Genomic DNA, 27580 nt, shown 5'->3' with positions numbered 1-27580 from the left:
ACTCCACACATCACAGGTGCTACCTGCAGCATACTTGAAGCTAGATGTCAAAGTGCAAATCCTGCATGAACATCATCATGCTATAGGCAGAAAGTAGCAGTTTCCTCTGCGACTCTTTAGGGTGAATGTGCAGTGTGAGTGAGAACAGCCTTCCCCTGGCCTGCTGTTGCATTAGAAAAGGTACTGAGCAGGATTTTCTCTTTCATCTGTGCTCACTCCTCTCTCTCTTACCTCTTTTCCATCTCATTCAGAACACTGGTGCTAGGACAGCTGGAGCAGCAAACATGCTGAGAAGAGGACAGCCAGGCTCCAGTGCACACCCATGAATGTGATGGCTCTGATCTTCAAGAAGGACTGGATGGCCTTCATCATCCAGAAAATTTTTCATTGGCCATTAGGTTTTTTTCCACTTAGCCTTATCTGTTTCCTATGTGACTCAAGAGGCTGCAGGCAGACTTGGCAGGAGTGCACCCAAGAAGCGAGCCGGTACATGCCAAGCTGAAACCTTCTCTCTGTGCTAATAGCCTTTTCTTTATAAGGACAATTTGTTTATGTGGTATTTATATGTTATTGTGCAATATTCAATGCAGGGATGGGGCAATGTGGGCTTCATGTATTTTTTTAGCAGTTATTTAAGTATTTCCAGGGGGTGCAGGTGTTGGCCTTGATGGCCTTTCATCGATTAATTAGCCCTATTGGCTTCCTCAGCCATCCAGGCAGCTGCAGGAGCAATCAGTGGTGCTATAGAGAAACAGCTATCTCTTGGGAGACCAAGAGGCAGCTGCTGATAATTTTCTTCAGTTCATTCACAGTTTACAGCAGCCAGCAAGGTGGGCCACAACAGAGAGCAAACCATGGAAATATTTCTGGTTGAAGTCACTCTGGATTTTGGTTAACTTTCATAGAAAATATGAATTATTTTCTCCGTAAAACTTTCTTCATCAAGCATTGTGCAACCTTTCAGTCCTCCAGCACTCCTTGCCTTGGTGCTGTAGGACCAACACGATCTGTGTGTTCTCTGTGTCACTGGGACACAGCTGAGGTACGACAGGGACTCTCTCCCCCAAGACATGGAGCTGTAGTGGCCAGCAACAGCCAGTACTGAACCCTCTTCCCCACCACATGGTACCACAGAAAATCGATTGCACTTTTGTGTGCATCCCTTCAGTCTGTGCTGAGCAGTAATTCAGCACAAGCTGACTACTCTTCATACCAGTAAGAAACCTGCTCTCATGTTGACCAGGTGGTAGTACAGCAGAAATAGTAATGACACATGGTGCTTTTGTAGGACAGCTTTGCTTACTCCAGGTTTTTTTCTTAAGGACTTGGATGGAGAGAGCTGTGTGCACTTTAAGCAGCTGATTGATAGTTCTGACCCTCAGAACCCTCCCTTGTGAGCTTGATTTTTTTTAATTTTTTTTCTCCTGGTGGTTTGAGCTTTTTTTACATTTTTTTTTTTTCTTTTTCCTAAGGATTTTAAAATAATACCTTTTTTAATGCTATTTTTTAAAATTATTATTTCCCTTTATTATTTCCTCCTGGGAGAACACAGGGAATTCTGGAGCTGTATACAACAATAACACTGTGTTATGTCTGATATTTTATGGACAGCTCCTCGAACAGTGTAATTGGTGCTGCACATAAAAAATTGTATCGTTGGCTTAAAGAAAAATATTTTTGTTCTGGTTGTGTTTCCCTAAGTACTACTATTTAGGAAAAACAAAAACAATGTCTAAACCTGAGCACTCATTACGCTACACACAGAAGTATAGCTATAGGATGACTGAAACCACACCAGTTTTTGCAACTTTACTACCTCTTTCTTCACAAGGAAGAAGTATACGGGGTCTGTCTTGAATTACTAGTTAATTATCCATTATCTTGATCATTTTAGACCTTTTCTTATCTTCTGTGTGTCTGGAAAAAAAAAAAAAAAACCATAAATTACTCCTCTCTGAAATAAGGAATGACGAGCAAAACACTGCCTTTCTAATGGTGATATATGTATATTCTTTTTCTATAGATGGGGTATTTTGCATATAAACAACCCTCCAATTTTGTTATTTTACTGCTCATAGGCAGGGGCCTAGACATCTAATTTGCAGTAACCTGGGTACAAATGGTGCTCACAGTACTACAGGTTCAAACACAGGAACTCTTATGTCTGCATAAGAGCCTGTGATCTTTATTAAATAACCACCAAAAAGAATGTTTTCAGTGCATTTCATGTGAGCATGGGTTCAAGCTTTTAAAATAATGTCCCCAGACACAAAGCTAATAGAAATCCCAATGGAACCCTTTGCTACTGGTATCTCATAAATACATTCTGGAGATCTTCAGTCTTTCTAAATTTTCACGTGTGCACCAGATGAGTGCATGATAATGGGAACTGCAGGAGGAGTAAAAGCTGCTAAAATATGGTATTTTTTAAAAGGCAATGTTACTTGGAAGAATGCATACAAAAATACATCTCACTTTCTTCTATGTCCACATACTAAAGGTTTACAGCAACGTTCTCTGTGCATCTATGCAAATACTTGAAGAATGCCACTCATTGTGCCTTTTGCCTAGTTTTTAATAAACTGGTCAGGTTGTCTTTAACAAGTGTTCTGTCGTTGTGATATTTCACTACACCAGTTCAGCCTTTCTCAATGTGCCTTTTGTGCAGAGGGGGCAGGATTTCTGGAGGAACTGTCTTCCTTAAATGTAGTCCAGGCACTGGGAAGGATGAGACCTGTTTGCAATGTATTTATAAAACGTGTAAAGCATTATATCAACTAGGACGCCAAAGTTAAAGCAGCAAGTGAATTACTAGGATTATTTCCTGCAAAACCAAACGAGGGCGCTGGTTTCCTTCTGCAAAATCAGCGAAGTCATTAAAATCTTTCAGATCCACCTTCAAGGGTTTTTAGAAAAAGCCTTTATTTCCTTTTCCACATTCAAGAAAAAAAAAAGAAAAAAAAAAGAAAAAAAAGGTACTGAAATGTTATAAAAATAGGAGACTGCATCGTCTTCCCTACCCTAACATCAAGTCATGTTTATTCAATAATATCCCAACAACATAAAACTGGATCTGCACAGGTACATGCCATGGTTCAGGGTAAGTAAATCTGGACCAAGTAAGCTTGGCACAGCTGGGTCAGGCTTTGCTGTGCCCAAATGGGCTCCCATCCTTGCATCCCCACCCATGATCCAAATGCAAGGGAATTCTGAAGGTGTGCTGCAAGGTCACACACGACACCTGCTAAGAAAAACATCTTTAAAACATTCACCTGCTTCAGGCTGAAAGCATTGTCATCAATTACCAAGGAGTGTTACAGAAATTGTTAGTTCTCCTGATGGGGGTTTACCCTGCTGAAGCTTTCAAGCCTGAGCAGGGGCTGCCCCTTGCTTGCTTGTGTGAGGTCTGGATCGGGCATAGTGGCTTCACTTACAGCAACACTGCAGCTTGGGCACTGCAGTTTCTAATGGGAAAAAAAAAAAAAGTTGCAGAAAACTAATTAACATTGTGCTGCTGGGAAACTCCTGTACCTCACAAACAAAAGTGTAAAATGATTTATCTGCCACAATCCCATATAAACACTTTATGGCTTGGGTCCTGATGCTTCTTCCAAAATTCACCATATTTTACCAGTATTCTTCATCCAAAATTGCAGAATAATTAAATGTGGATGAGCAGAATGTGAACAGCAGTCCTCATTTTTTGCCTTTGTTTGAGATATTGTTCTGTACTTTAGAGTTCATGCAAGTGCCTAGAAAGGAAAAACAAAAACAGTAATCAGTGAATCAGTCAAGGCCTATAAATGAATACACTGATGATATCTCTACCCAGGGGTAGGAGTACAGAGTAAACACTAGCCCTGCCAACAATAAGAGATGGCAAGGGGCATCAAAGAGGGTCTTTGTCCCAGGAGTACCTCATTTCAAGAAGATTTTCAGAGACACTATACATTAAAGCCCAGTGACAATTTGACATGCTCTGTGCTGCCACCCCATGCCAAAGATCCAGTGCAAGCCCAGTGAAAGACTTGGCTTAACTCTGCCGAGCTTTGGATAGACACTGTTGATTTTAATTTTTTGTCTTTCCTTAAATTGCTCAACAGCACGTGGAATTCTGGCATCAACCTACTCAGATTAGTTTTATGCCCCACCTCCAAACCCTCAAATGTAACATGCTAAGCATCATAAATACTTTTGGTTTATCCTCTGGAGCAATGCTGGAGTTGTCCACTTCTATCAGGATGTTCTTGTCATCTCGGGTGACTGGCGCCTCCTGTTCATTCTGGAGGACCTGTGGCATATTCCCTAAATTGACGTCCATGTCTTTGAAGGCATGGAGTAAAAACACTCCCAAAATGATGGTTAGGAAGCCACAAACTGTCCCAATGATATCCACTACAGTCATGGCCACCCATTCTTTAAAGAGAATGATGGAAGTTGTGATGACGATGGTGGTGAACAGAACGTAGTAGATGGGAAACACCAAAGAGGTGTTAAAAATGTCTAGAGACTTATTGAGGTAGTTAATTTGTGTAGTGATGGATGCTACCAGCGTGATGACCAGGATCCACGTCAGTGGGTGCTGCAGCACAGGCTGGCCAGCAAAGAAGCCCTTGATGGCAATACCCAGGCCCTTGACTGAGGACACAGAGAAGGCCCCGATAACGGAGCAGATGGTGAGGTAGATGAGGATGTTGCTCCGGCCGTAGCGAGGTGCGAGGTACAAGATGAGGAGGAAGCAGACAGCCAAAAGGACTGCAGCATAAGCAAGAAAACCTGGAAGGGGAAAGAAACAAAGAAACAACAACTCAAACATGAGTTGGCATGGGGGCCAGAGCAGTACTACTGCCCAACTCCAAACACAACCTCCTGCGTACCTGGTTCTTTCAGCTTAAATAACATTTCATCCAGAGTGGTGACCTCCTCTTCCTCTGGTGCATGTATCACCATCATGGTGCTGCCCACGAGGCTCAGCATGCAGCCCAGCTTTCCCAGCAGGTTGAGCCGCTCTCCCAGCAAATACGAAGACAGGATGGCACTGCATGGGACAGAAAAACAACGGCTGCTGCTACTTTGAAATCCTTTAAAGAGGAAGCAGCATCTAAAACGATGTAGAGCACATGATACGAGGACACCAATTTGGAATACATTTGCAGGATTCCTGCATGTTCCTACACATTCATGCTGCATCTGCTGACAACTGAACTTGCAGAGTTGGAGCTCTGAAGACCACAGCTCATGTACCAGCAAGGTGAAAAAGCGCCAAATGTGTCAGCACATCCCAGCAGACATTTCTAAGGTTTTCTAATTCACTCATGAGCTGTTGGGCATTATGAAACCTTTAGCGCCTGGAGAATTGAATTCAAGGGCTACTGCAATAGAGAGGAACAAAAAAACAACAACCAAACACAAAACTGCTACATTAATTTTAACTTAATCATCAGAAATATTAAGCCCCAGAGAAATTTGAGTATAATAGGGCTGTAAAAACGTCTGAAAAAAAAGAAAATAAAGAGTTGTTTTCCATGACATTGAAACAATCCGAGACAGCACAGCAATCTCCATTTGCTTATACATTTCCCAGAAACAGAACTTCCATAGAACCTTCAGTGCCCAGAGCCTTTTTAGCACAAGGCAAAAATAAAGACAAAGTTAAATCAAATGTAGCATTTCTGATGTATTTAGGCTTTTTTAGTGCTGTTTATTATTGAAAAAAATATCCTTTTACTGGCTGAAGAGTGAAGGCAATGGAAGAAGTCACGCTGCTAATTGCAGTAATTTAACATGAATTGTACACAGCTGCTATTCACAGCCACCTGCAGCATTTTAAGGGCACAGCACTTAATTCAGTGTTTTCTGGGTGATACCCCCGAAACACAGCAACAGTTGGGGTATTTTTAGAAAACGTTCTTTCCTCACATTCACATTACTCCAAGTATTCCAGTCTTATAGACAAACAGGTGAACAGATCAGCCCAGCTGCAAACCCCAGGCACACACATCACCTTATGAGCACGCTGAGGGCCCCCAGAGGTGTGACAATGGTCGCAGGAGCAAAGGCATAGGCCGCAAAGTTGGCAGCTTCTCCTCCACCCACTGAATAAACAGAGGAAAAACAAACACTGGCGAATTACAATGTGCTTTTTGTGCTTTCTCTTACAAGCTTGCAAACTAGAGATTGGGTTTTACGAAAGGGCCTTCACGCTGCTTCTAAATAGGGCCAGATGGAGGGAAAGTCTCCATAGCACAAACTTATGCAGGCAAAGAGGCCGAGGGTGCCAAACTGGGCCACAGCTGACTCCCATCAGCTTACTAAATCACCAATCCAGGCCCACAGCTGCAGTGCATCTGGGTCATTACTGGGTGGTTGGAGCCCCGGAGTGCTGGGAGGGCACAGGCTGCTCCTCAGCTATAAATTGTCTGTGGGTATGCTGCTGTGGGCTGTACAGCAGGAGCTTAAGGAGTAGAGTGAGGTGGGGGTACTCCTTGTTGCTGCTGCTCCAGGGAAGACAGCTCTGAAAACTTTTCCTGTGGAATCTGCTACTCTCTGTGTAACTCTAGTTTGGAAAGGTGTTATATTGTTTTGCATATGAAGAAGGTTTGGAGGGTTGCTCTAAGGGAAAAAAAACTTTCCTTTAAGAAAGGAGCTGCTACCAACAGCTTGTTATCACTCTTGCTGCAGCAGTGACCTTTCCAGATCTCCTGAGGTGCACATAGGAGGCTGTTTGCCCTGTGCCTGGTACAGCTGGCTGCCCTATTCAGTTTTGTCGTTGTGTGCTTTTTGATTAAGCAAAATTGAGCTGCTGAGTACTACCAGCCCTCCAGGAGGGCTGCAGCAGGATGGTGGGGGAGGTGTACAGCTCACTTGCCTCCTCAGGCCTTGAGAGGAGCAGGGAACTAAACTTTGAGGCTTTGAGCAACTGATGCTGGACTTGTTCATACCTGGTTCAAGCGGCACCAGGAAATGCTGCAAACCCAGGGCAATAGCTTCTACTTACTCGTTAACAAGCCAGCCCACCAGAGCCAGTCCTTCAGGTAGCCGTGGCCTCCATCTCCTGGGAAAGCAAAGCAGGCAGGAGTTAACGATGAGAGGAGACAAATGGCCTTCTGAAAAGGAATAAGCCACACTGAGAAGAGCGTGGCAAAGAAAATGGCTTGGAAGGACAGAAAGTGCAAACATAGGAGTTATGTAGGCTCAAGGCATGAGCAGAAAGTGACAGCTATCGGCAGACAATGTAAATGCAATAAAAGCAGCTGCTTAATCTTCATGGAATGGCATGCACTGCCCCAAAGCAGCAGATTATTGGGATGGACTGTAGTGGTGCTCCTTACTGATTCATCATGGTGATCGTGCCTCTGAAGCCACCAGTGGATGCCTGTGCTGAGGTTCTGGGGGCTGGATGTGCTTTGGCTTGGATGTCCCTCCCCAGGTGACCCTGGGGCAGAGGGTGGTGGTGGCTTATGCCCTGCTGGATGCCTCTATGCAGAGACTGTTTCCATGGAGCTGCTGTGCTGGACCTTGCATCCCCATTGGAACTCTATGAAGAACGACGTGTTGGCATTAAGGTAAGGGAATTTTTTTTTTATAGCTATGGTTGCGTTGTGTGAGCCAGTGGTATATTAGTTGGTGTTGCTGTATTGTGTACTGGTGAGGGCTCTAGGTGCCCTGGAGTTATCCATATGTTATCTGCTGCTTTGCATGTTGCTTTGTGACTTAAGGTCTCGGTCTGAACCACAAGCTGTTCTATGGCAGGAGCTTGGACATGGTGACTTTGTGAGGGTACTGGGTTGGAGAGACTGATAGCAGGAGCTGATGGTAATGGTCTATGCACTGCTAGAACTGTGTTATAGAAAGTTGATGTGTGCACATAGGAGGGCTGAAATACTGTAATACTGTGAGTAAGAGAAGGGGGAGAGGCAGGAGAAGGAGCAATGAAGGTGTGCATAAGAAGAGTTCAGGAGGTACAGAATTCTTTTTTCTGCTATAATTCAACTTCTGGTTCCTTAACAAGTGATGAAGTTTAAATGTTATGCTCTGGTGTTCCTTAGAAATTATAAAATTGCTGGTTTGTTTGCCTGTAGCTTTTTTCTTGTAGAACTTTTCTTGTTGTGACTTTTTTGTCATCAATTCCCGGTAAAACATCCTCAAGTAGGAAGGAGTTTGCTCTTGTTTAACTAGATTGGCTCTGAAATGTAAGATGATGTTGGGAGTTCCACAGCTGAAACAACACTGATATTTCATGGTACAAATCCAATGCTGAAAATCAAACCTATGTGAGTTCACCATTGCAAAGGGGACAGCTTAATGTATGGGGTGGGGATAGGAGACATATTGTTGGCTTAGCTCACCTGCTGCTTATAAGACACCTTGCCTTTTCATGCCTTTGTGTCCCTGCATGGAGATGGGGATATTGAATTCCTTTGTAAATGACTTAAGAGCACTTCCTAGACCACAGGTAGGAAGTAGTAGTATTTTAATTATCATCATTTTGTCAGTAGTTATGTAAGTAGGTCACCCGCCAGGTAGGACTTAGGCTGCTGCTGGAGCAAATGCTTGCAGTGTTGATGGGCTGTGCCCAATTGCACAGTGCAACTCAGCTCAGGCACGTTCCTCTACCATCCCTATCCATAAACACACACCTCACCCCAGGACCTCAGCACTAAAAGAAAGTTATCAGCCAACGCATTGTTGAGCAACATGCTTTGGATGTATCACTTCTAAAAACCACGGCAGGGCTCACGTAAATCGCAGGGGTGCAGATGTGCATAAATAAATGACTTTTGCTAATGTGGTTCAAGCGTATGGGGATGTGTCCTTGTTTCAGGGATTTGGTGGCAAAGATGTCTGATGTATCAGTGTGAGCGGGGGGAGGCATGAAATTGAACTATCTTGCTCCAGGCTGTGGCATGGGGATGACTTTCACCTTTGTGCAATGGGGCCCATTTCACAAATGGTCTGCTGATTAAAGGCTGGCATGTGTACACCAAGGTGTTGCCCTACACAAAACCTTACCTGCCCTGGTGCCTCCCTTCTCCGCCAGCCGGAGTAGCCCCTTCTTCTTGAGGATGATGCTGCTGCCAATGAGGAAACTGGAGAAGACAGCCAAGCCCAGACCAATGTAGAATCCATAGTTACTTTCCAGCTGTGTTACCCAGGAGGTATCCCCAGTCCCATTGTCATGGCCAGGGTCAGCCAGATCAGCACCTCTGACCACCTGGCACACAACTCGATGGGAAAGGCATGAAATGAAGAGCAGAGACCCTGTGAGAACATGGAGATACAGCAACTATTAATGTGGCTGTCAAGAGTGCCATTCAATGCTGTAATCAGTCTCTCATACTCAGGACACCTCTGCACTTACATGGAAGCAGGAGGATGTCTGGTGATTGGTTTCTGGGATGCAGCTCAAGCAGCTCGTTGACACACTGTGCCTGCAGAGCCCTTTGCAGTGAACTGGAAGACCACAAGGACCACTATAATTAATCTGAATTTCCAACCATCTGTGCTAGAATCTCTCCACCAAACTCCAGTATTATGAGGTTGAACTATACCTTGCCAGTGTCCAGTATTGATCCAAAGGCTTTGGTGCTTTACAGCCACCTAATCCTCACATCTTCCTGTTGCCTGCAGCTCACTGCTTTGAGTTTAATGTGGAGCAGTGCCAGTATTTTGTAACTGTGAATCTGTCCCAGCTCCGTGTACTGAGCGGGGCCACATGATTGCTAATAAGAGGACAACAGGTTTGTCCCAGATTAAAGGTCCCTCTCTGTATTGGTTTTATTACCCCTATTTATGGACAGTTGTGTGCTCATGAGTCACAGAATATCCCAAGCTGGAAGGCACCCATAAGGACCATCATGTCCAACTCCTGGCTCTGCGGAGGACCACCCAAGAATCAGACTGAATGTCTGAGAGCGGTGGCATCAAGTCCTGCTAGTGTGGAAGGGCTGAACACAGGCATGGCTCTCTGATGCCCACACAAAAAGCACCAAATCTTGGAGTATCTTGCTTGGGGTGTGTGTGGCTGTGTGGGTGGGAAAATTGCCGAGCTACCCCACCCAGCACATCTTCCTATTGCGATCAGACTGGGAGTGTAGCATGGACAGTGTGACTGTGCTCTGCTGGAACAAAGCACCCGGCGGGAGTGTCGTATATAAATCTGTCTCTAGTAAATGACAAGCTTTCTGCTTCAAATCATGTTGGAAATATGAATGGAACAATTACCCCTCTGCAGGCTGATGTTCTGTGGCTCACAGCTCTCCAAGAGTTGGGTCCCACCTTATTCTTCCCCTAAGAAACTGCCTTAAATCTTCTGCAGCCTCCACCCATCCCCTGCACATACAGCTGAGGGTTTGGATCCAAATTAGATCCATCTTTTTTTCTAATGGAAAAAAAAAAAATCCAATGTTTTTTCTAAAGATTCTTTAAGAGATTTTTTTTTTTTCTCTCTAATGGAAAAATAACCTTCACTGTGTAACTGTTTTCCAGGGTACTGGGGGGCATTTTCATAGAGTCACAGGATTGTTTGAGTAAGAAGGGGCCTTTAAGGCCATCTGGTCTCATTCCACTGCACTGAACAGGGACACCCACAGCTCCACCAGGTGCTCCGTGCCCCTCCAGCCTGACCTTGGCTGCAGGGATGGAGTACCACCACCTCCTTGGGCAACCTGTGCCAGTGCCTCACCACCCTTATCGCAGAAACTTCTTCCTTATATGCAATCTATATCTCCTCTCTTTTATTTTGGAGCCATTTCTGTTTGTCTGCAGACCATGCTCAAGAGTCTGTCCCCTTCCTTCTTACAGCCCCTTACACTGAAAGGCTGAGTTCCTTTACCTAGGCAAGGTGGATGCATCCAGCTCTCCAGGGAGCAAGCAGGAAGGCAGTGGGGTGAGGCAGCTAACTACCGGCTAACAACCACCTGTGAAACCAACCAGTGACAAAGATCAGCCCCGGCTTTGGGGCACCCCCTGCCTCCCACTGCTTGGAACCCTGCTCCCCCCAGCCCGGGCTGCACCCACCGTTGCCGCAGCTGCCGTTGGTCTCCAGCGGCTCCATCATCATCCTCTCAGTCCTCCGTGGTGCACTCAGTGGCTCGGTGCTGGCTGCAGGCACACCTGCCCGGGCGGCTCCTCCTCCGTCGCTGCGCTGCGCGCCTCGCGCTGCCCTGGGGGTTGGGGCTGCTCCCTGTGGTGTAGCAAGGAAGGGGTTCAGAAGGCGTCCCCTCAAATGTGAGCTTTGGTGTTTGTTGTTCCCTGCTTAGCGTTACGGCTGTGTTCAGATGCAAAGGGCAAATCGTGGGGCTGAGGAATGAGTTGTAGCACAAGGAAGGTTGATGTATCTCAATGGAGATTTCGAGTGCGAGCAGGGATTTCCTCAGTCGTGTACTTGTTGCACAGAGGCACGTTCCCTAATCGCTTTTCCGGCCTTCGAATCAGAGAGGGAGAGGCTGGGCTCCAGCACGAGCGCAAAGCAAATATCAGCAGAGGACGGGTGTGCAGAGGACACGTGCTGTGCTACAGAGGGCAGAGGTGCAGGGCACGGTTTCACCTGCAGCTGCAGTTGAAGACTTTGCTGCCTCCAGCCACTAAAGAAAATAACTAAAATGTAAGATCTGCAGGGCTTAATGCTTCAAAATTTGATTTTTGATTTTTTTTTTTTTCCTCTCACCATGAAATACACTGCCTGTACATTGCTACAGAAGTTGTCCTTACACCATCAAGCTGCGACGTTGCCAGCACCGTGTGCATCTTTGCACTGATTGTATCTCTGTACAACTCTGCTCTCCAGCAAATGTCATGTTTGAGTGCTTTGGGAGTCATCTTGACTTTAATTGGGCCAGTTCATCAGCCACACTCAGAGGCTGGGAAAGGCTGTGCTGGCCAGATCCCATGTCCTGCCCTCCATCACAGGAACATCTGATAGCTGTCCAAATGGTGTGGCAATGGTTTCTGGTGTAGGAAATTAAAGGTTCGTGATTCATCAGTGATAACTATGCTGCCAAACCAGAGGTGATGACATGGTGGAAAGCAAAAGACACTTTGGATCACAGCTTTACCTTCTCTTGGTGGCCTGACTTCCTAAATGAAGAGTTGACTGCATTTGGCATCTTCACTCCCAAATGTTTTTGACCCCATGGGCCGATTTTGCCAGGTTTGGGAAGGGGTGAGATCTCCAAGAGAAGTTCTTCTGAGCTTTGGGAAGAGAGGAGATGCGGAGGGGGGTGAGGATCCAGAAGGAGAGAATGCAGTAGTGCAAGTTCATTGATAGACATCAGGAGGGAGCATGTGGAGTTTTCGCCACTATGAGAAAAGCTTCACTTAGATGTTGCAATCAGCTGTGGTACATGTGTGTCACATCTTTCTAGTATAGGAGCAGTGGAGATGTTGTATGTAAAATCACTAAGTCACAGGAGTTGCATTTAATGGATTTAGCAAGGCTGCATATGGCAATACGGGAGTTAAAAGCCAGGAAGGCTTGGCAAAGAATTGCCTGCAACTCTTAGTCAAGGGCAAGTTCAGACTGATAACGATAAAGCAGGGATGCAACCAGTGCCTCTGTTATTGGTTCATATCCTTGTTTTAATGGTAGGGCTGTAATTAGGGGAATTCAGCTCCAAGTTGTGAGCTCAGTGGTTGATACTCACATCAGGTGCTTCCTTAAAAATAAGGTCCAGCTCATCAGAAATGAGGGAGTCTGCTATAGTGGCTCATCTTGTAGCAATGTGGTTCCTCCTGAAATACTGGTTTCCCAAGCCAAAAGACTTGACTGCAGTCCAGAGGATAAAGCAAGACAGCTTTGCATGCAAATGATATCTTTAGCAACATCAAAAGGCTTTTCTTTCTACTCCACTTCTCTTCTTCTTTATAGGACTGGAAAAAAATGGTGGAAAAATAGTTGTTACCCATCCTGTGTATTGCTACAATGGTGGAAGCATCCTACTAGCAGCTGATGTCTGCCCTTGGGTGTCTGCTAGGCCTTGTCCTTGTGGGAACTTCGAGAACAGGGCTGCAATATTCAACCATGGCTCAGTGTAGTTTGAGATTTACTGCTTTGAAGGGAGATAAATCCTCTTTCTGACAGTGACCTGGTGGTGTAGGGGCAAAAGGAAATGCCTGGTGTTCAGGTGATTGCAGCACAGCAGCGTAAAAGCTTGTAGGACTGGATGTGGTTGAGCAGACAGCTTTTAGCTCAAGTTCTCTCTCCAGGTAACCCTGCCTGCAGTGGCTGGGGCTGTCATTTCACACTGCAGGAGTTCAGATGACACCAGCTTGGAGTTCCCAGTCTGTCACACCTACAACGGGTTCCCACTCTTGTGCTGCCCTCCCAGTGCCAGAGTGAGTATCTGTAGTTCTGCTGAAGAGCAGCTGAGCTGTGCAGGTTCATAAGGCCATAATAAGCACGTCCTGCTTCACTTGTGGGGTTATTTTCTCTATCCAGATCAGTATAATCATCTGGGTCCCTGAGCCCCCATAAACTACAGATGGTGGCAGAAGAGAGGTGGTGGGTTGGTGATGGATAGGGTGGATGTTCTGTGGGCAACGGAAGCCCTAAAGCTTCAGATCAGCAGCACGTGCTGTGAGGTGAAGTGACATACAGGCAGCAGAGTGTTTGTTTATAGAGCTCTTAACTGCTGGGTGTTTGCATCAGAGCTCTACATGAAGCAAAACTAGATTCAAAAGGTGCTGCTGGCTTGCAGGAGTTACAGCAAGGGTCTCTGCTACAGCTGAAACTGTGAAGCAATCATTCATGAACTGTTACTCTCAGTGGCAGAGTGCCATTAATCTGAGGACATAAAGATACTTAGATACACAAGAAAGAAGGATGTAGGTCTGTGGTTTTGGTAATGATCTGCTAGGGTTGGTTATCCAATAGTCAGACTCTCAGAGCTGGATGCTCAGTGCAAGGGGTGGCTCCAGGCTCCAGCACCCAGCAGCTCTTGGGGCTTTTAATAGGAACCAAAGAATGGCTGCAAATGGAAATCTGGAAGAAAATAGCAAGGGCTGTCTCCTGGGATGAAAAGTCCCTGTGAAGCTGGTAGGGTTGTGGTAGTGAGATGAGCTCATTTAGCTTTGTTTTGACTAGGGCCTGTCAAATGCTATTACAGATAGTTCTATAATTTCCCCCCCGTTCCCTTCCACAAGTTTTCAAATGAAAGTTTGTGGCAGAATTATGTTTCCCTCAAAGACCAACTTTCTGATAGGGAAATTTGTTGGTCTGTTTTGCTGTTGGCCATGAAGTTTCAGTTTCCTTTGTAGTTTTTGACAAAATCTTGACATTTTTTTAGCAACAAAATGCTGCCATCATCCCTCTTAGTGTTCTCCTTTTGCCAGGTGTGATCAGAGTCTCTCCTCAAATAACAGTTACTACAAATGACAGTGACACCATGAGATAAAGTTTGCCCATTTCATGAATGAGCCCAATTTTTATTTCTCTTCATCACAAAAGTCATCCCACATTTGTTGCACACACTGTTGTTGCTGTGTTACGGGACATATCACCATGTACCAGATGCTTTACTCTTGCAGAAGCATTTCTAATGGATATGGAAGCTTCTGTTAGCTGAATTTTAGAACAACAGCAAAAAATAATACAAAACCAAAATATCATCTTCAGCTGCATAGCAAATATGGATCAAAAATTTAACACTGTATCAGACCACGAGCGTAAATATACCTCACCATAAATAAAACTCATTGTACAAAATAACTCAAGCAGCTTTTCATACAAATATGGTACATTTGACAAGAGCTTTTGAGAATATTTTCTTTTTTTTACACCTTCAATTATTTTTTCTTTTGTTCTCAAACACACACAAACCTACTGGACTGGAGTAACGCAGGAGAAAAAAGACTAACGTTCAGTGCTAGTAAGTGCTGCTGGAGTTTAAAAGAAAAACCACTGAAGTGCTAAGTTTGAACAAGTTTGCTTCTCCTTTCTATTAGATCTCTGAGAATCAAGTGTAGCATCATCCAAGAAAGGCATTTGCACTGCCAATAGTCACATTTCAAATGTTAAAGCTGGAGGGAACGTTACAATCATCTAGTCTGACTTTGCTCATTACACAGACCATCCTTTTCCCTCTCTCTAACTTCTGTATCAAGTCAGCAACTTGTCTCTGAAGTAGGCATTCCAAGCGATGGTTGGTAATCCCCAAGGAGTTACAACTACTTCAGAGTAATTGGGAAAACGTAGGTTAAAAAAAGGTATGCCCATAGTCAGTTGACTTAAATTATCCATATAGGGGTCCATGTTTCCCTAGGAAAAAATAATGTGGGCTGTGCAGATTGAATTAGAGCATATCTGCAAGGAAGACATCCAAAATTGGCAGAAAGTTTTCCAGTGTGGAGGATATGCCCGACCCCTTGGCAATCTGTTGTTTAGCTCTACTTTCTCCCCTATTTTCACTAATAATTATGACATTAAAAAAAAATGAAGAGAAAAATTCTGCTTCACTAGGTTCTTTGAAGACATAAGTCTGAACTTTTCTTTTATAGATTCAAAGGGAGGGGAGGGAGGGGATTAGAAAACAAGCTAAAGACTATTTGAATCAGGTAGCTTCTTAACATAATAATAATAAGCAGGTAGATTCTTAACATAAGGACAATAACATCAAATCTCAGAAAGTGAGGAGCATATGGTTATTCCTAGCTGATCTCATACTACTTGAGCAACAAGGCAAAAACATCTACAGTTAGAAACACTTTACATTTTGTTCATGCACTTTGGACATCTTGCTCAAAATGTGTCATCCCTCAGAACTGGAAGGAGTTTGTTACTGACAGCAAATCTGAGGGCAAAAAAAAAAAATACATTTCTTCTACCTTTTCATTCAAGTACACCCAGCTGTGTTTTGCAGGTTTGTGGGTTTTTTTGTTTTGTTTTGTTTTGTTTTCTCAGAGAATTAAGCCAAAGCTGCAGCAAAAGAATGCCATGATAGACATGTTTAGGTAAAAAATCTCCTGTCTCACTGCAAACCTAAACAAGAGACTTATATTCAACTTAGGATATCCTGTTCTGTCTGCTAGCTGTGAGTGACTGGGCTGTGTGGCATAGCTCATCCTTCTGTGTTCTTGCTCTTGCTGGTTTCTGTCAGGGCTCCAACATCCCATAACATATCAGACATCGTAGAACATTCAATTTGTGCTGTGCTCAGAGATGGCTCTGAGAGCCGCTCAGGGATCTGTGCCACTTCATCAGCAACACTTTCATACCAAAATAACAAGCACTTGCTATTTAGGTCAGGAAAATAGGATCTTGGTCGGATCTATCTTCCTCGTATCTTGTTTTTCACAAAAAATAAAGTGCTCAATTCTCCTCTTCCTTTTAAAAATATATATCTGTAAACTCCCTCAATTCAGTAGTTTCAGCAGTGTAAGGTGTTGGAACACAATGGAAAACCAGAACTGGCATCAATAGTGGAGAAAGTAAATAGAGAGCAGGAGTCCTTTGGTATTGTTGGGTCTTGGATGCTCTTGTGCTGCTCTTCTTCACAGTGTGAGGGAAACAACTTGCTTCCAGAAGCTGGATCCTTCCCTGGCACCCAAAGGGTTCAGCCCAATCTCCTGAGATGCCATTTGACTTTCAGATTACTGTGCTGCACTGTTTTCTCCCAGAGGTTCAAGCATTTGTCTCAGCGATTAAAGAAGACTCAAGGTGTAAAGATGTTCAGCTCTTCCATGTGTGGATTATTCGTTGATCATGAGGGAGTGAGTGTGTGGGAGAACAAATGCATCCCACACAGCAAGATCTCCTTTAGCACTAATACAGTGCTTGCTGTTGTTTTCTAAGACAATGCATTCCAGCTGGGACATTCCTACTAATTAATGATGTATTTCTTTTGAGAGAATAAGGGCCCAGGCTCTGCCTTTTCAACATCTGTAGGAGCATGCAGGTTACAAGGCATGATGGAATTTGCACGAAAATAACATCTATTACCAAATCTGTCTATTTAAACAGTAGTTATCTGCTGTGTCCTGGCTAAAGCTGAGAAATAAAAATATTGCCAGTGGTGACATTAGCATAATTTCCTCCTGGAGCATGTGGTTTGATCTTGTTTAGCTTCAGGCACAACGTTTTGTGTCACTGTGGTGACAGCACCAAGAGGAAAGGGAAAACCACAAGTTTTGAATATCTCCTTGAAGTCCCTACTGAATTTGTTCCCAGTATCTAATACATCCATAGATATTAGATGAGCTGAATAGGAGTAGGAAACAGACTCTGGTGTTCCCTCAGAAGGCTTTCGAGCCTGGAAATTGCTGTTTTCATTATGCTTATCCTATGTTTTACCTTTTCTAAAGAATCGTATCATTTCTGTGTGATGGGAAGTTTACTAAGCCTTGCTGATGGACACCATTCTCTTAAAAAATAAATAAATAAAAATTGGTTGCTGTGACTATCTAAAACAAGGGAAAATAGCATGCCAGAACATACAAAAATTACACATCCCAGCTCTCATCCTTGGCTGAATATCAAAGGTCACACATGGTCAAGGTAAATACAACTGCCTCCTGTCAGGAACAGTGTCTGTTTCCACTCAAGTTAGCATGTGCAAAAGCATATTCACATGAATCCAATGCAACCTCTTCCATGGTCCATAAGAAATTTTGTTTACTTCATTGAAGGTGTGTCTTCAAGGGAGAACCCTTTGAAATAAAATAAGTGGACATCCCAATAGCAGTGGAAAAAAAGCCAAAACAGGCCTTTTTTGATTCCCCCAGCTCTCTGAAATGCTGAGGAGTTATTTGGCAGCTACATCATTGCTATTTTGAAACCCAAGTGCCAGATGCTAGGAAGGCCAACAACTTGGCAGAGAGCAGGAAGCAATCCAGCACAACCAGCCCAGCACAGCTCCTCTGCACTACTCCTTCCTCAGGCTGCTGCCGTAGGTGAAATCCTGCTTTCATCCCTTCTTCCCCAAAAAGAAGTCAGGGTCTGTCTTGTGGTGGCACGTGTCATGGGTGGGGTTGATTTTCCCCATTGCTTTTGCAGTGGGAGTGGGCTCCCGGCGCAGTAGCAACACGCAGCTCTTCTGACAGGATCCCCCACCTTTGGGGCTGCAATATGGCTTCAGATTTTTGTGTTTGGCTGGATGAATCACAGGGAAAACCAGATTTCATGGAAGAAAAGCACATTTCACCCTCCCACCCCCACCCACTCCCAAGTCCAAAAGCTACAAGTAAAATTGGTCACAGGGATGGAACAGAAGAACATGCACTCAACAGGGCCAGATGGGAAGATAAGTCCTTGTAGTGAGCATACCCAGTCTTACTTTGTTGCCAGGTCTCACGCCATCAAGTTCATCCTCCCAGTCATCCTGGGCTCAGTCTCTTCTCCCTTCCCAAAGCACAAAGGGTTAGTGTCACACTAGCAGGTGGTGGCCAGTGACTGGTGGATGGGAGGCTGGAAGCAGCGCACATGCTCCACTGTGGAACTGTCTGTTTCCACCGACTTCATGTACTTGTTCAGGATGGCAAAAATCTCATTGTTCAGAATCTGATACTTCCTTATCCTGTCAGCCATCTTTTTCAAGGGCTGGAGTGATGGTGAGAAAGAAAAACAGAGAGTATTATGTCATTTGACCAGCCAGAAAGTATCAGTACATTTGCCCTGCTGCTGAGAAACCTCTGCTAATACAAAGCACGTGCTACAGTTCCACTTAGCAGTTTCCAGAGACTGGTGACTCACTTCATTATAGGATTTGGTGACTCAAGACAGAATTAACAAGGTTAGTGTGTGGTTCTATGTTAATCGATCTAGAGTCTGGACTCCCAGCTGCTTATTGATAAAGCCACAGAGATCAGAGAATGGTTGATGGAAATACCAGCTTCTCTGCTACAGCTTCCTAACCCCAGGAAGAAAGGAAAAGCTTTGGGAGACGAAAGATTTGATTGTCAAGCCAATTAAAATCCTGGCCTATCTGCTGAGACTGCAGGTGGAAATCTCACAGCAAGCATATCCAGCTTGAATAAGATCAATGCCTGGAAAGTTTGTTATTTATGAGTTTGAACAAGGCAAGTCGGAAAACAGAGATGTGTGCTAGTTCAGGTCTTTTGGAGCCTTACCCTTCAACTTACCACGTTTTTAATGATTTCATCCTTCCCGTCCTGCCTCTGCACCTTCAGCAGGTGGTAGCAGAAGTCAAATAGGTCAAAGCGTCGTTGTTGCCCAAGGAGAACAATGATAGAACAACCTGCCCAGTTCAGACCATCTCCAAAGCACTGCCTAGAATGGGGACAAGGTGATGGGATGAAGAGATATCAGGATGGAGTTAGGTAAATGCTGTCCTAACATGAGACCAGGAACTTTTCTTGGTGGGGGAAATTGGTCCTATTGATGGAAAGTGGGTATGTAATTAGAGAAAAAAAATGATCTTAGGACAGAACCAGGCTATGCATGGTGCATCACAGGGTACAATGGATGAGGACTTTGCCTCCAACCTGGACTTAGGCTACCCATTTCTTTCTGCAGGGCACCTTGGACATTTCTCTGTACTCCTCTTTCCCTTCTCCCCTTTTCCCAGTCGTTCAGATGGGAAGCTTTGGGGGCATCTCTTTAGATCTACATCCAACAAAGTCCTGTCCTCAGGTACCCATGTTCTCTCTCTACCTCTGTGCTGGCTGTGGCTATTGCTGCAGCTAAGGGCCCATGAGCTAATAGCAGAGCTGGGTACTGGACACTCACTCTGCAGTGAACTCATTGGTGCCCACAGGGATGCAGTACACAAACTGCATGGCACTCCAGAGCCGGTGGAACTCCACACACTCGTCCACGTGCATGACCCCATTTGTTGGGGGTGGTCCACGCCAGATTGGGTCCTGCAGGTAGCTCCGAATTCGTGTCAGGATGACCTCGAACATGGACAAGCCGCAGCACAGCCGCTCCTTGGTCAGCAAGTCACCTTCTCGAGCAATGGCTATTTGCTGAAGAGGAGGAGAACCAAAGAAACAAGTGACAATGTAATACAGGTGTACGTTCTGGGTGGACTTCACAATTCCTGGTCTCCCTGGCATATCCCGTGAAAGGTCCAACCTTACCTCTGATGGCTGCTCCCGTGGCACTCCCCACCAAAGAATGCTCAACCCAGAAGACTTAATATTGTGCTCAATTATATTTCACCAAACTGAGTATCTTTTGAAATAACTATATGCATCAGAAAACAAAAGCTGAAGGCAAAAGTTCTGACCAGAAATACTGATCCTTAATTCTGCTAGCATGCTATTCTGTTACACCAGCACTACTAAGCATTGCCAGGCTTAATTTCATGATTTGTGCAGATTATGAAAATGAATCAGGAGAGAAAACAGGCATTTTGCTTCCCAGGGCATTGCCATCATCTCTTTAAAATGTAGATAGGCTATGAACTTGATTTCCTATGTAGTTGTTAAAAAGCTCTGAGATAGATGAGAAGCCATTGGAACCTTAATACTGGAAAATCTGCAGTTTCTAAGAAAGACAAGTATACATTTTCCAGCTGAGAAACTTTCCATGTGCAGAGAATTTCTGTGACATCCCCTCTCAAATTTACATGAACAAATCTGGAGGGAGTGGCTCCACTGGATGGAGTTGATTTGGCTTTTGCACCAGAGGAAGCTGAAGAGAGAACTGACTTAATTTCAGCTCCATTGCTGCTCCAGAGGAAAAAAAAACCAACAAGGGTACTTAAATAAACACTGACCCTAGTGAGCTTCCTGCCTTCATCCTCTGGGCTGAGCTGGGCTGCGTGCACGGAGCCTGTCTGCTCCACTCCTTGCCATTTCCAGCAGTATTACTGCCTTCTTGAAGTGCTGCCAAAAATAACTGGGGAGATGAGAGCCAAGTGCTGTCAGAGTTGTGCCACGGTGACAGGAGGCTCACCCCATTACCTGGGTGATGGCCACATCCTGCTGTCCCCGCAGGCAGAGTCTTTTACCACCTCACCACTTCAGCAGTGGCACTTACCAACCTTCTGCCTATCTTAGAGGGCTTCCTGGAACCCTAGGTCATTTTTAAGTTCTGCTCCATTTCCAGCAGTCCACCTAACGCCTGTGAGAAAAAATGTCATCCTGACCAGAATTACAGCAGAGTCTCAGAGCACCTGAATTTAGCTCAGTTTATTTGGATATTCTTTATTCTGCACTAAAAAAATAAAAATCTGAACGTGCATATACATCCCCTTTCCTGACTACTGGTTCACATTGGCACTGACCTAAAGCCTTTTTAGTTTGGTAGTACAGAAATGAAAGCATTACAACTCCTGCTTTCAACACAATTCCAAGGGCATTTTGGGAACTTCAGAGCAATTAATGTTCAACTAATAGCAAATATCAAGGGAACACTGTATTGCTGCCCAGAGGGCAGATTGGGGCTGGGATCCCTAGATTTGTTGAATTCAGGAATGATGTCACCCAAGTTTCACAGCACACTTGCACATATTTGCTTAGCAAGTAAGGGTTTATTTTATCCAGTGTGTTTTTTATAGCTAAAGGCAGTAGATACAACTTAATGTCTCTTCATCTGCATCAAACTCTTATTGGTAAAGATTAGTGTCTGCACACAGAAGTCTATGATGGAAAAATGGAAACACAGCAAGAGTAAAGCCTCTCAATGTGTAAATTAAGTGTTAGCATTACTGTTTGCTAAGAAATAGCAATAGAACTGGTATTTTTGACAAAACTAGTTCCACAGTCTTAGCATGAAGAAGTATTAATCTAGATAAGGATGCACCCGTTTTCTAAAAAAACATGGTGCCACTCACGTTCACAGACAGAATTTGGTTTTAAAATTCATCCCTATGAATCATGACAGAGTCGTGACAATAGCTGTGACAGAGCACGACTATTACTTGGCAGATATTTAACATGGTGAAGGCAGCTGGACAACTATTAGTCCTGTGGCCAAAGCTGCCTAGAGTCTGAGGTCCCACTGACGTCTATGACCAGGAGAGGATGGGTGATTGAGGATAGATTGCCATGGGAAGACACTGTGCTGACTCAACTATTCCCTCTGTTCTCAAAAGAAAAAAGCTCCCATTACTTTCAAAGGAAAAAAAAAGTCCATTGACAACGCACGTGTGAAAGTCCCTTGCTAAATATCTACTCAGCATTAAAAGGGAAAGGATTCCTTTAACAATCTGCTGTGATTCCCTAGTTCTGTATCAATCACCTACCAAACAGCTGTTGGTGGATTTCCAGTGTACAGTATGCACTCCCTGACAGATTTCCTGGCACTGCACTAACTCAGTTATGCCATACCTCTTTCACAGCCTGTTAATGAGCAAACTTGCAAGAACCACACCTGAACACTGCTGGGAAGCAATTCCCTCTAACTTCAGCAGCTGTGGCTCAGACCCTTTACAGCAAGTGGTTATGAGAACTGCATAAGACCACTTTTTGGGAGGGGCATCCAGCAGCCAACTTCTGCACCAATTCTGGACAATTGCTCTAAGGTGTTTCTGTGTTCTGCAGGAAAAAACCAACATCGCCTGTGTCCAAAACTGCATTTCCAGGAGCAAGCTAGAAGCTATGGAGGCGCCTACTGAATGTCATTTTTGTGTTCATTTATACCTCAGAAAAGATCTGGTACTCAACTGTACCTGTGTGGTGAATGTGGGAACAGTGTGCAGAACAGTTAATTCAGGACATAAAATACCTTTTGTTTTCATCATTGTAACTACGGCAAGAATAAGCAACGAGTGGACTCTTATAGCAGATTTCAATGATGGTTTTGCATGAAAAGAAGGAGAGATAGAAAGACCAACACAAAGACACAAAAACACAGAGGTGAATTCTTTTTCTCGAGTGTCTCCTTTGAAAGGAAGCCAATGGGAAGTGAGAGGAGTGTCTACAAAGTCAGACAAAGCTCACAGTTTTCAATCCAATTTCTTTGTTTCATATGATTTCCAGTGAAGCAAAGTTTCAAATCCTCGATCCATCAGAAAAACATGGAAGAAAGCTGTGTAACTTTCTGCCTGCCATAGATCTGTCACCTCATACAACTGAGTATTTGTTCCATTCCCTCAGCAGTAGATTACAGAAAAAAGGGTGTTGATTTCTTTAACACTTTCAATGATTTTTATCCTATTAAATCCACTAAGTAGATAGTGGACATTTGGCTACTGATATCAATAGAACTCAATTCTGCCCATTGCATTGATTAAATCTGAGATATTTTTAGCAGTACTCAATTTCTGCAGAAAATAGATATGTTTTTTTCAAGCTGAGACCCCACCTCAATATGACACTTAAATGGAGGTGTAATTTTAAGCATGTGCTGAAGCTCTAAGCATGTGCTAGGAGGGAAACCATTCTCAGATGTACTCCTTGACAGGGATGAGCTTAAAAATATACCACCAGGCAGTCCTAAAACAGGATCCCCAAAAGTGATGGCAATGAATTAAGACAGGGACAGGCCTACGATGTTTCCCCTGGAACCACCCCAACAATTATCCTTTTTCTTTTTTTTTTAATGGAGAGCAAAGAGGTTTTCAAGGCTGTTTGTGTTCAGAGCTGGCTTATGCTACAACTGCCTGCCAGCTCTCCAGACTGGAGGCAGCAATGCACTCTGGACCCACTCACAAATTTCCCTTTGATGCGTCTGCTAGGGCAAGGATTCTGACTTTTTTTGTCTGATTGGCATTTTAGAAAAAAATAAATAAAAATAAAGGATCACCTTCCCAGGGCTGAACAGGGCAACTGGGACTGCTATGAATTTTCAACAGCCATCCCTTTCAATGAAATCCTTACCTGCGGAGTGCCCAGCCTCTCTATTAGGGGAACGAGGTGAAGTGGGGCATACTTGGCTTCGAGACGCTTCATGCGCACCTCCAAGCGTTCTCCTTCTGTCAAGCGAGCAGCAAACAGTGAAATGAGAGGAGGAAGTGGAGACCCGCAATTTCCGCTGAGTTTGCTCAGAGCTGCCCCCCAGCAACCATCCAATGAGCCTTTGGATCAGAGAGCCAAACCGACAGCAAATGAGGGGACTGGTGATGCAGAGAAGGGTGGGATGTGCAATTGCAGTCTCAGCAGCAGCTTAACCAAACATGTTCAGAAGCATGTCCCTGTTCCTGATCGCTCCTGTTGAGATGGACATTTCATGCTGTCATTCTCCAAAGAGGCTGCAAAATGCCTTTGAAGACTTAAGGGAACCCCCAGGCTATCTAAGGTTCCAGCCTGTAATTGGGCTACAGAAGATGCTCTGTTAGCATTTGTTTCCACCTTACTTTTGGCTGTATGCATTTATCTATTTAGAGGGGGAAGCAGGGCCAGAACTAATCCTCAGTTGAAATGGGAGAGAAACGGCTCTTGGAAGTGACCTCTGAATCTGTTCACTGCTGCCCTCTGAGCTTCTTACCTTTGATGTAGACCCTGGGCAAAATATTTTGGAAGGGAGCAGCATGCAGCAAATCACAAACTTCTTCCTGGGACTGAGGCAGGAAGAAAGAAAGATAAAGTAAGTTAAAAAATACCTATAGGGCGTGACTGTTTGGCTCAGGGGTCTGTGCAACCCTACGACAACCCAATCACATCTACAGCACCTGGTCAAATCTAACCCAGCTCAGTAATAAATCCAATAGTTTGTATCTAGATGGACTAAAACTGGAAGAAACAGCTCTCAGCTTAAGTCAGGAAGTTTCTATAACCCAAATAATTTACCTCATGCCTACACAAGGCCAGAACTTCATATGTTTTTTGTTTCATTTTCTTGCCCACTTATTAATACTGTGAATGAAAGGGGATAAAGGCCATGGAAATTTCAGTTCTGTCTTACCCTGATGACTTCCTGCTGTTATTTTTCACTGAGTGTGCCCAGGTGGAAGTTACCCTTTGGCTTAGTTACTCTGGGATGTGTACATGTTAAATATACTGTTATAAATAGATGCATGATACATTGGCCTGAAATTATTTGGTTGTACGGTGCTCATGGCCAGTGCTATCAGACCAAAATCCCAGTGGTCGAGGCACCAGGAAGAATAATACAGAAGTGCAGAGAGTAATAACATCATGAGATGCCACCTGAGAGGATGCATGCCAATGCACTAGAGAAAAAATAATCCCAAACATAGATGCACAAGGAGAAACCTAGAAATAGAAAGGTGGAGACTGAGGAGCGATGGCTGACAATACATCGTATACAAGTCTGCAATGGGAAACAGCAGCAAGGAAAACCAAAGCTGTTCAACACAGAGGCACTGCGTAACAACATGGCAATAGTTTGCTCCTGCAAAACTCTCGTTCTAGGACATGCTTGCAGTTCTGAGCTTACCAGAGAGATTTAGACACACTTGAGAGGAGGTCATGACAGAGCAGCAAAAGATTTTCAGGGCAGATGGAATGACTCAGCTGGATCTGGTTGGGGTGCATGGGTAGGTACCCCTTCTCCCAGCCCCAGGGCAGAGGACGGAGTAGCATGGAGCTGCAGGAGGCTGCACTGGTGCCATGGATGCTGGCATGAGAGTGAGTTTGTGGGAGTGCAGTTTGTGACACAGTGCTGGAGGGACAGGAACAGCCCATGGCCCCTCCATGGGCATGATGCTGATGCTACCACAGTGTGCATATCATTTTTGTTATTCTGTTTGCAATCGTTTTTGTTATTCTGTTTGCAAAGGACTCTTCCTTCCTAGATCAATGTAGTTTCAGTGCTCTTTCCGTCTGATAAAAGAGAGCACTTTCTCATTTGCAGACTGCATACACCTGGTATCTGTTCTGAAATCAATCATGGGAGACCTTCTCCCTAAGGCCCATTACCTGAGAGTAAGAATTCTTAGAATTTTAGTCCCAAGCAACACTTCATTCTGCAAATTTAAACAATAAAAAGGGGGGCAGACTGGAGCAGACTTCTAATCTTCACTAGAGCAGCTTCTGCCAACAAATACCACCAGCTCAGATTAGGCTGACAGCTATGAAGATAACTGTGCCATAAAAGTAATTGCTCCTTCTGCAGAGGGAGGGAAAATCTTGTTATGCAATGGCTCTAAGCATATGACAGCCTTCCAGCAAGTGAGAACCAGTGGCTGCTACATGCAAAACTCCTTTATATTCTGAATCAATTTCTGTGTAGAAAACTGACATCTTTGGTTAGCATGGAAGGTGGGCAGATGTGGACTTGGATGGGCAGTCTTTCTAAAAAGAACCTCAATGTCTCACTGTCTCCTTTATTTTCTGCTGTTCTAGGATGTTATTATATTGCCAATGCACAGCTCCAGAGACAGGAGGAACATTTTTGCAGTCAAATAGGGATTTCTAAAAGAAACCACCATGTGTCCCTTAAGTATCCATTTAGAAGATGGAACATAAAAGGCAAATGCAGTCCATCTAGCATAAAATTCAGCACAGAACAGCAGAGAGCAGTGACAAAGCCACAAAAGAAACATAAACTGCCAGGATACTGTCTGGTCATTCTATTAGATAAAATCCAACTGCTAGGTGATATTTATCTCTGTTTGTTAAGTCTTATGCAACTGCTGCTCACCACCAAATATGTTTGATATACCATATAAGGAACTAGAAGTCTCTCTACTAGGGTTATTTGCAGACATTTTCAGTTTTCCCTGTGTTCTGTAGTTGAGTAAACTTGGAATCTTCAAACTTTCTTCTGGTTTTACTCTGAACAAAATTTTATGGGTTTGCTTGTCCCATGTGTGCTCAAGAAGGCTTGCTGAAAAAAATTCTGAAAGATCTGACATAACCCTGCCAAAACCATTATGACATGAAACATGCATCTTAATGCAAAACTGAATTGTTGTTGCAACTCTCATTTGGCTCTAACATGTTGCATTCAGCCACAGATAGCCTTTGCCCCATACCAGCCCACTCAGGTTAGAATTGGCATCACATGAGCTAAGAGGCTGAGAGACCTGTGCATGCAAAGGTGCTTGTGCGAGGGCTAATATCACGTCATCACTCTAAATAAGTTTTTAGTGAAGATTAAGTCATAGGAAATATAATCTCTTCTGAGATTTCCTTCCTTTCGTATTGCTTTACCTTACTATCATTAGAACCAACCAGTTTTTCCATTGCACTACCACTACAAGAGAGCATTAGAAAAAATAACAATCCCTGCCCCAAAGAGCTTACAATCTACAAATAAGCCCCAGTTGATTTTTATTTCTGAGACAGACAAACATGGGATAGCTTTGGGTTCAAGAATTAAATCTAGATCTTCCAGTATTCAGATTCTCCTTGAGCAATGCCAGATGTCAGTGACCCAGCACCAATGTATATCATCCCCACAGACCCCAGCAGCAGAACCCTAGGGAGACCCTGGGTACACGATAAGCTGGAAAATTTCCTCAACTCATCCACTGGAGAACCTATTTCCACTCAAACTCTTGAGCTGGCAATTTTAAGTGGGATCTGCTGGTGCAGGGTGTGTTGCCTTACCAAAGCCTGCTCAATAAGGAGGCAGAAGAGAATGGCATTGCCCACTTCTCTGAGGCTCTGGAACACATCAGTCTTCAGCTCTGCATACTCAATGATGTCCTTCAGTTGGTGGTGGAAAAACTCCAGGATTCCTTAAAAGACAAGGGAAAGCAGTCAGAAAAAGTGAGTGCAAAAGCATCCTTCAGTGGTGTGGATTAAAAGGCAGTCAGGGCCTGGTGCTTCC

The 27580-nt window shown here is 44.1% G+C and overlaps 3 protein-coding genes across 5 annotated transcripts in view; 1 reads left to right on the top strand and 2 right to left on the bottom strand.

Annotated features, from left to right (window-relative positions):
- ADAM19 (ADAM metallopeptidase domain 19) overlaps positions 1 to 1467 on the top strand; it is a 28731-nt gene extending 27264 nt beyond the window's left edge. The window contains exon 23 of the mRNA XM_042881808.1: positions 252 to 1467. Coding sequence (XP_042737742.1) covers positions 252 to 326 — 75 coding nt within the window. The 3' untranslated portion in view covers positions 327 to 1467. The remainder of the gene's footprint in view (positions 1 to 251) is intronic.
- A 1472-nt stretch (positions 1468 to 2939) lies between these two features.
- Positions 2940 to 11400, bottom strand: NIPAL4 (NIPA like domain containing 4). The gene is made up of 7 exons (XM_042881596.1): positions 11020 to 11400; positions 9013 to 9261; positions 6998 to 7054; positions 6005 to 6095; positions 4878 to 5038; positions 4193 to 4776; positions 2940 to 3752 (listed from the first exon to the last, which is right to left on the bottom strand). The coding sequence occupies exons 1-7, from the start codon at positions 11060 to 11062 to the stop codon at positions 3741 to 3743; spliced, it is 1197 nt and encodes a 398-aa protein (XP_042737530.1). The 5' UTR covers positions 11063 to 11400; the 3' UTR covers positions 2940 to 3740.
- A 6760-nt stretch (positions 11401 to 18160) lies between these two features.
- The window catches only part of CYFIP2 (cytoplasmic FMR1 interacting protein 2), a 45905-nt gene continuing 36485 nt past the window's right edge, over positions 18161 to 27580 (bottom strand). For all 3 annotated transcript variants that reach the window (XM_042881518.1, XM_042881517.1, XM_042881519.1), the window contains exons 26-31: positions 27358 to 27488; positions 24329 to 24401; positions 23722 to 23816; positions 19682 to 19920; positions 19075 to 19222; positions 18161 to 18532 (exon numbers count right to left, since the gene is read on the bottom strand). In XM_042881518.1, the coding sequence (XP_042737452.1) occupies positions 18365 to 18532; positions 19075 to 19222; positions 19682 to 19920; positions 23722 to 23816; positions 24329 to 24401; positions 27358 to 27488 (854 nt within the window). In that variant the 3' untranslated portion in view covers positions 18161 to 18364. The remainder of the gene's footprint in view (positions 18533 to 19074; positions 19223 to 19681; positions 19921 to 23721; positions 23817 to 24328; positions 24402 to 27357; positions 27489 to 27580) is intronic.

The sequence above is a fragment of the Lagopus leucura genome, unplaced genomic scaffold, assembly GCF_019238085.1.
Source record: "Lagopus leucura isolate 7727_CA_CO unplaced genomic scaffold, USGS_WTPT01 Super-Scaffold_100030, whole genome shotgun sequence".
In the NCBI taxonomy this organism is placed as follows: domain Eukaryota; kingdom Metazoa; phylum Chordata; class Aves; order Galliformes; family Phasianidae; genus Lagopus; species Lagopus leucura.
The sequence above is the reverse complement of the archived record's forward strand: the minus strand, read 5'-3'. Positions and strand labels throughout refer to the sequence as shown.

Coding starts and splice junctions, on each gene's coding strand:
- NIPAL4 (XM_042881596.1), bottom strand. CDS start 11,062: ATGATGATGGAGCCGCTGGAGACCAACGGCAGCTGCGGCAACG. Junction 7,055..9,012: donor GAAGGGAGGCACCAGGGCAG/GTAAGGTTTTGT, acceptor TTGCTTTCCCAG/GAGATGGAGGCCACGGCTAC. Junction 6,096..6,997: donor GTGGGCTGGCTTGTTAACGA/GTAAGTAGAAGC, acceptor CTGTTTATTCAG/TGGGTGGAGGAGAAGCTGCC.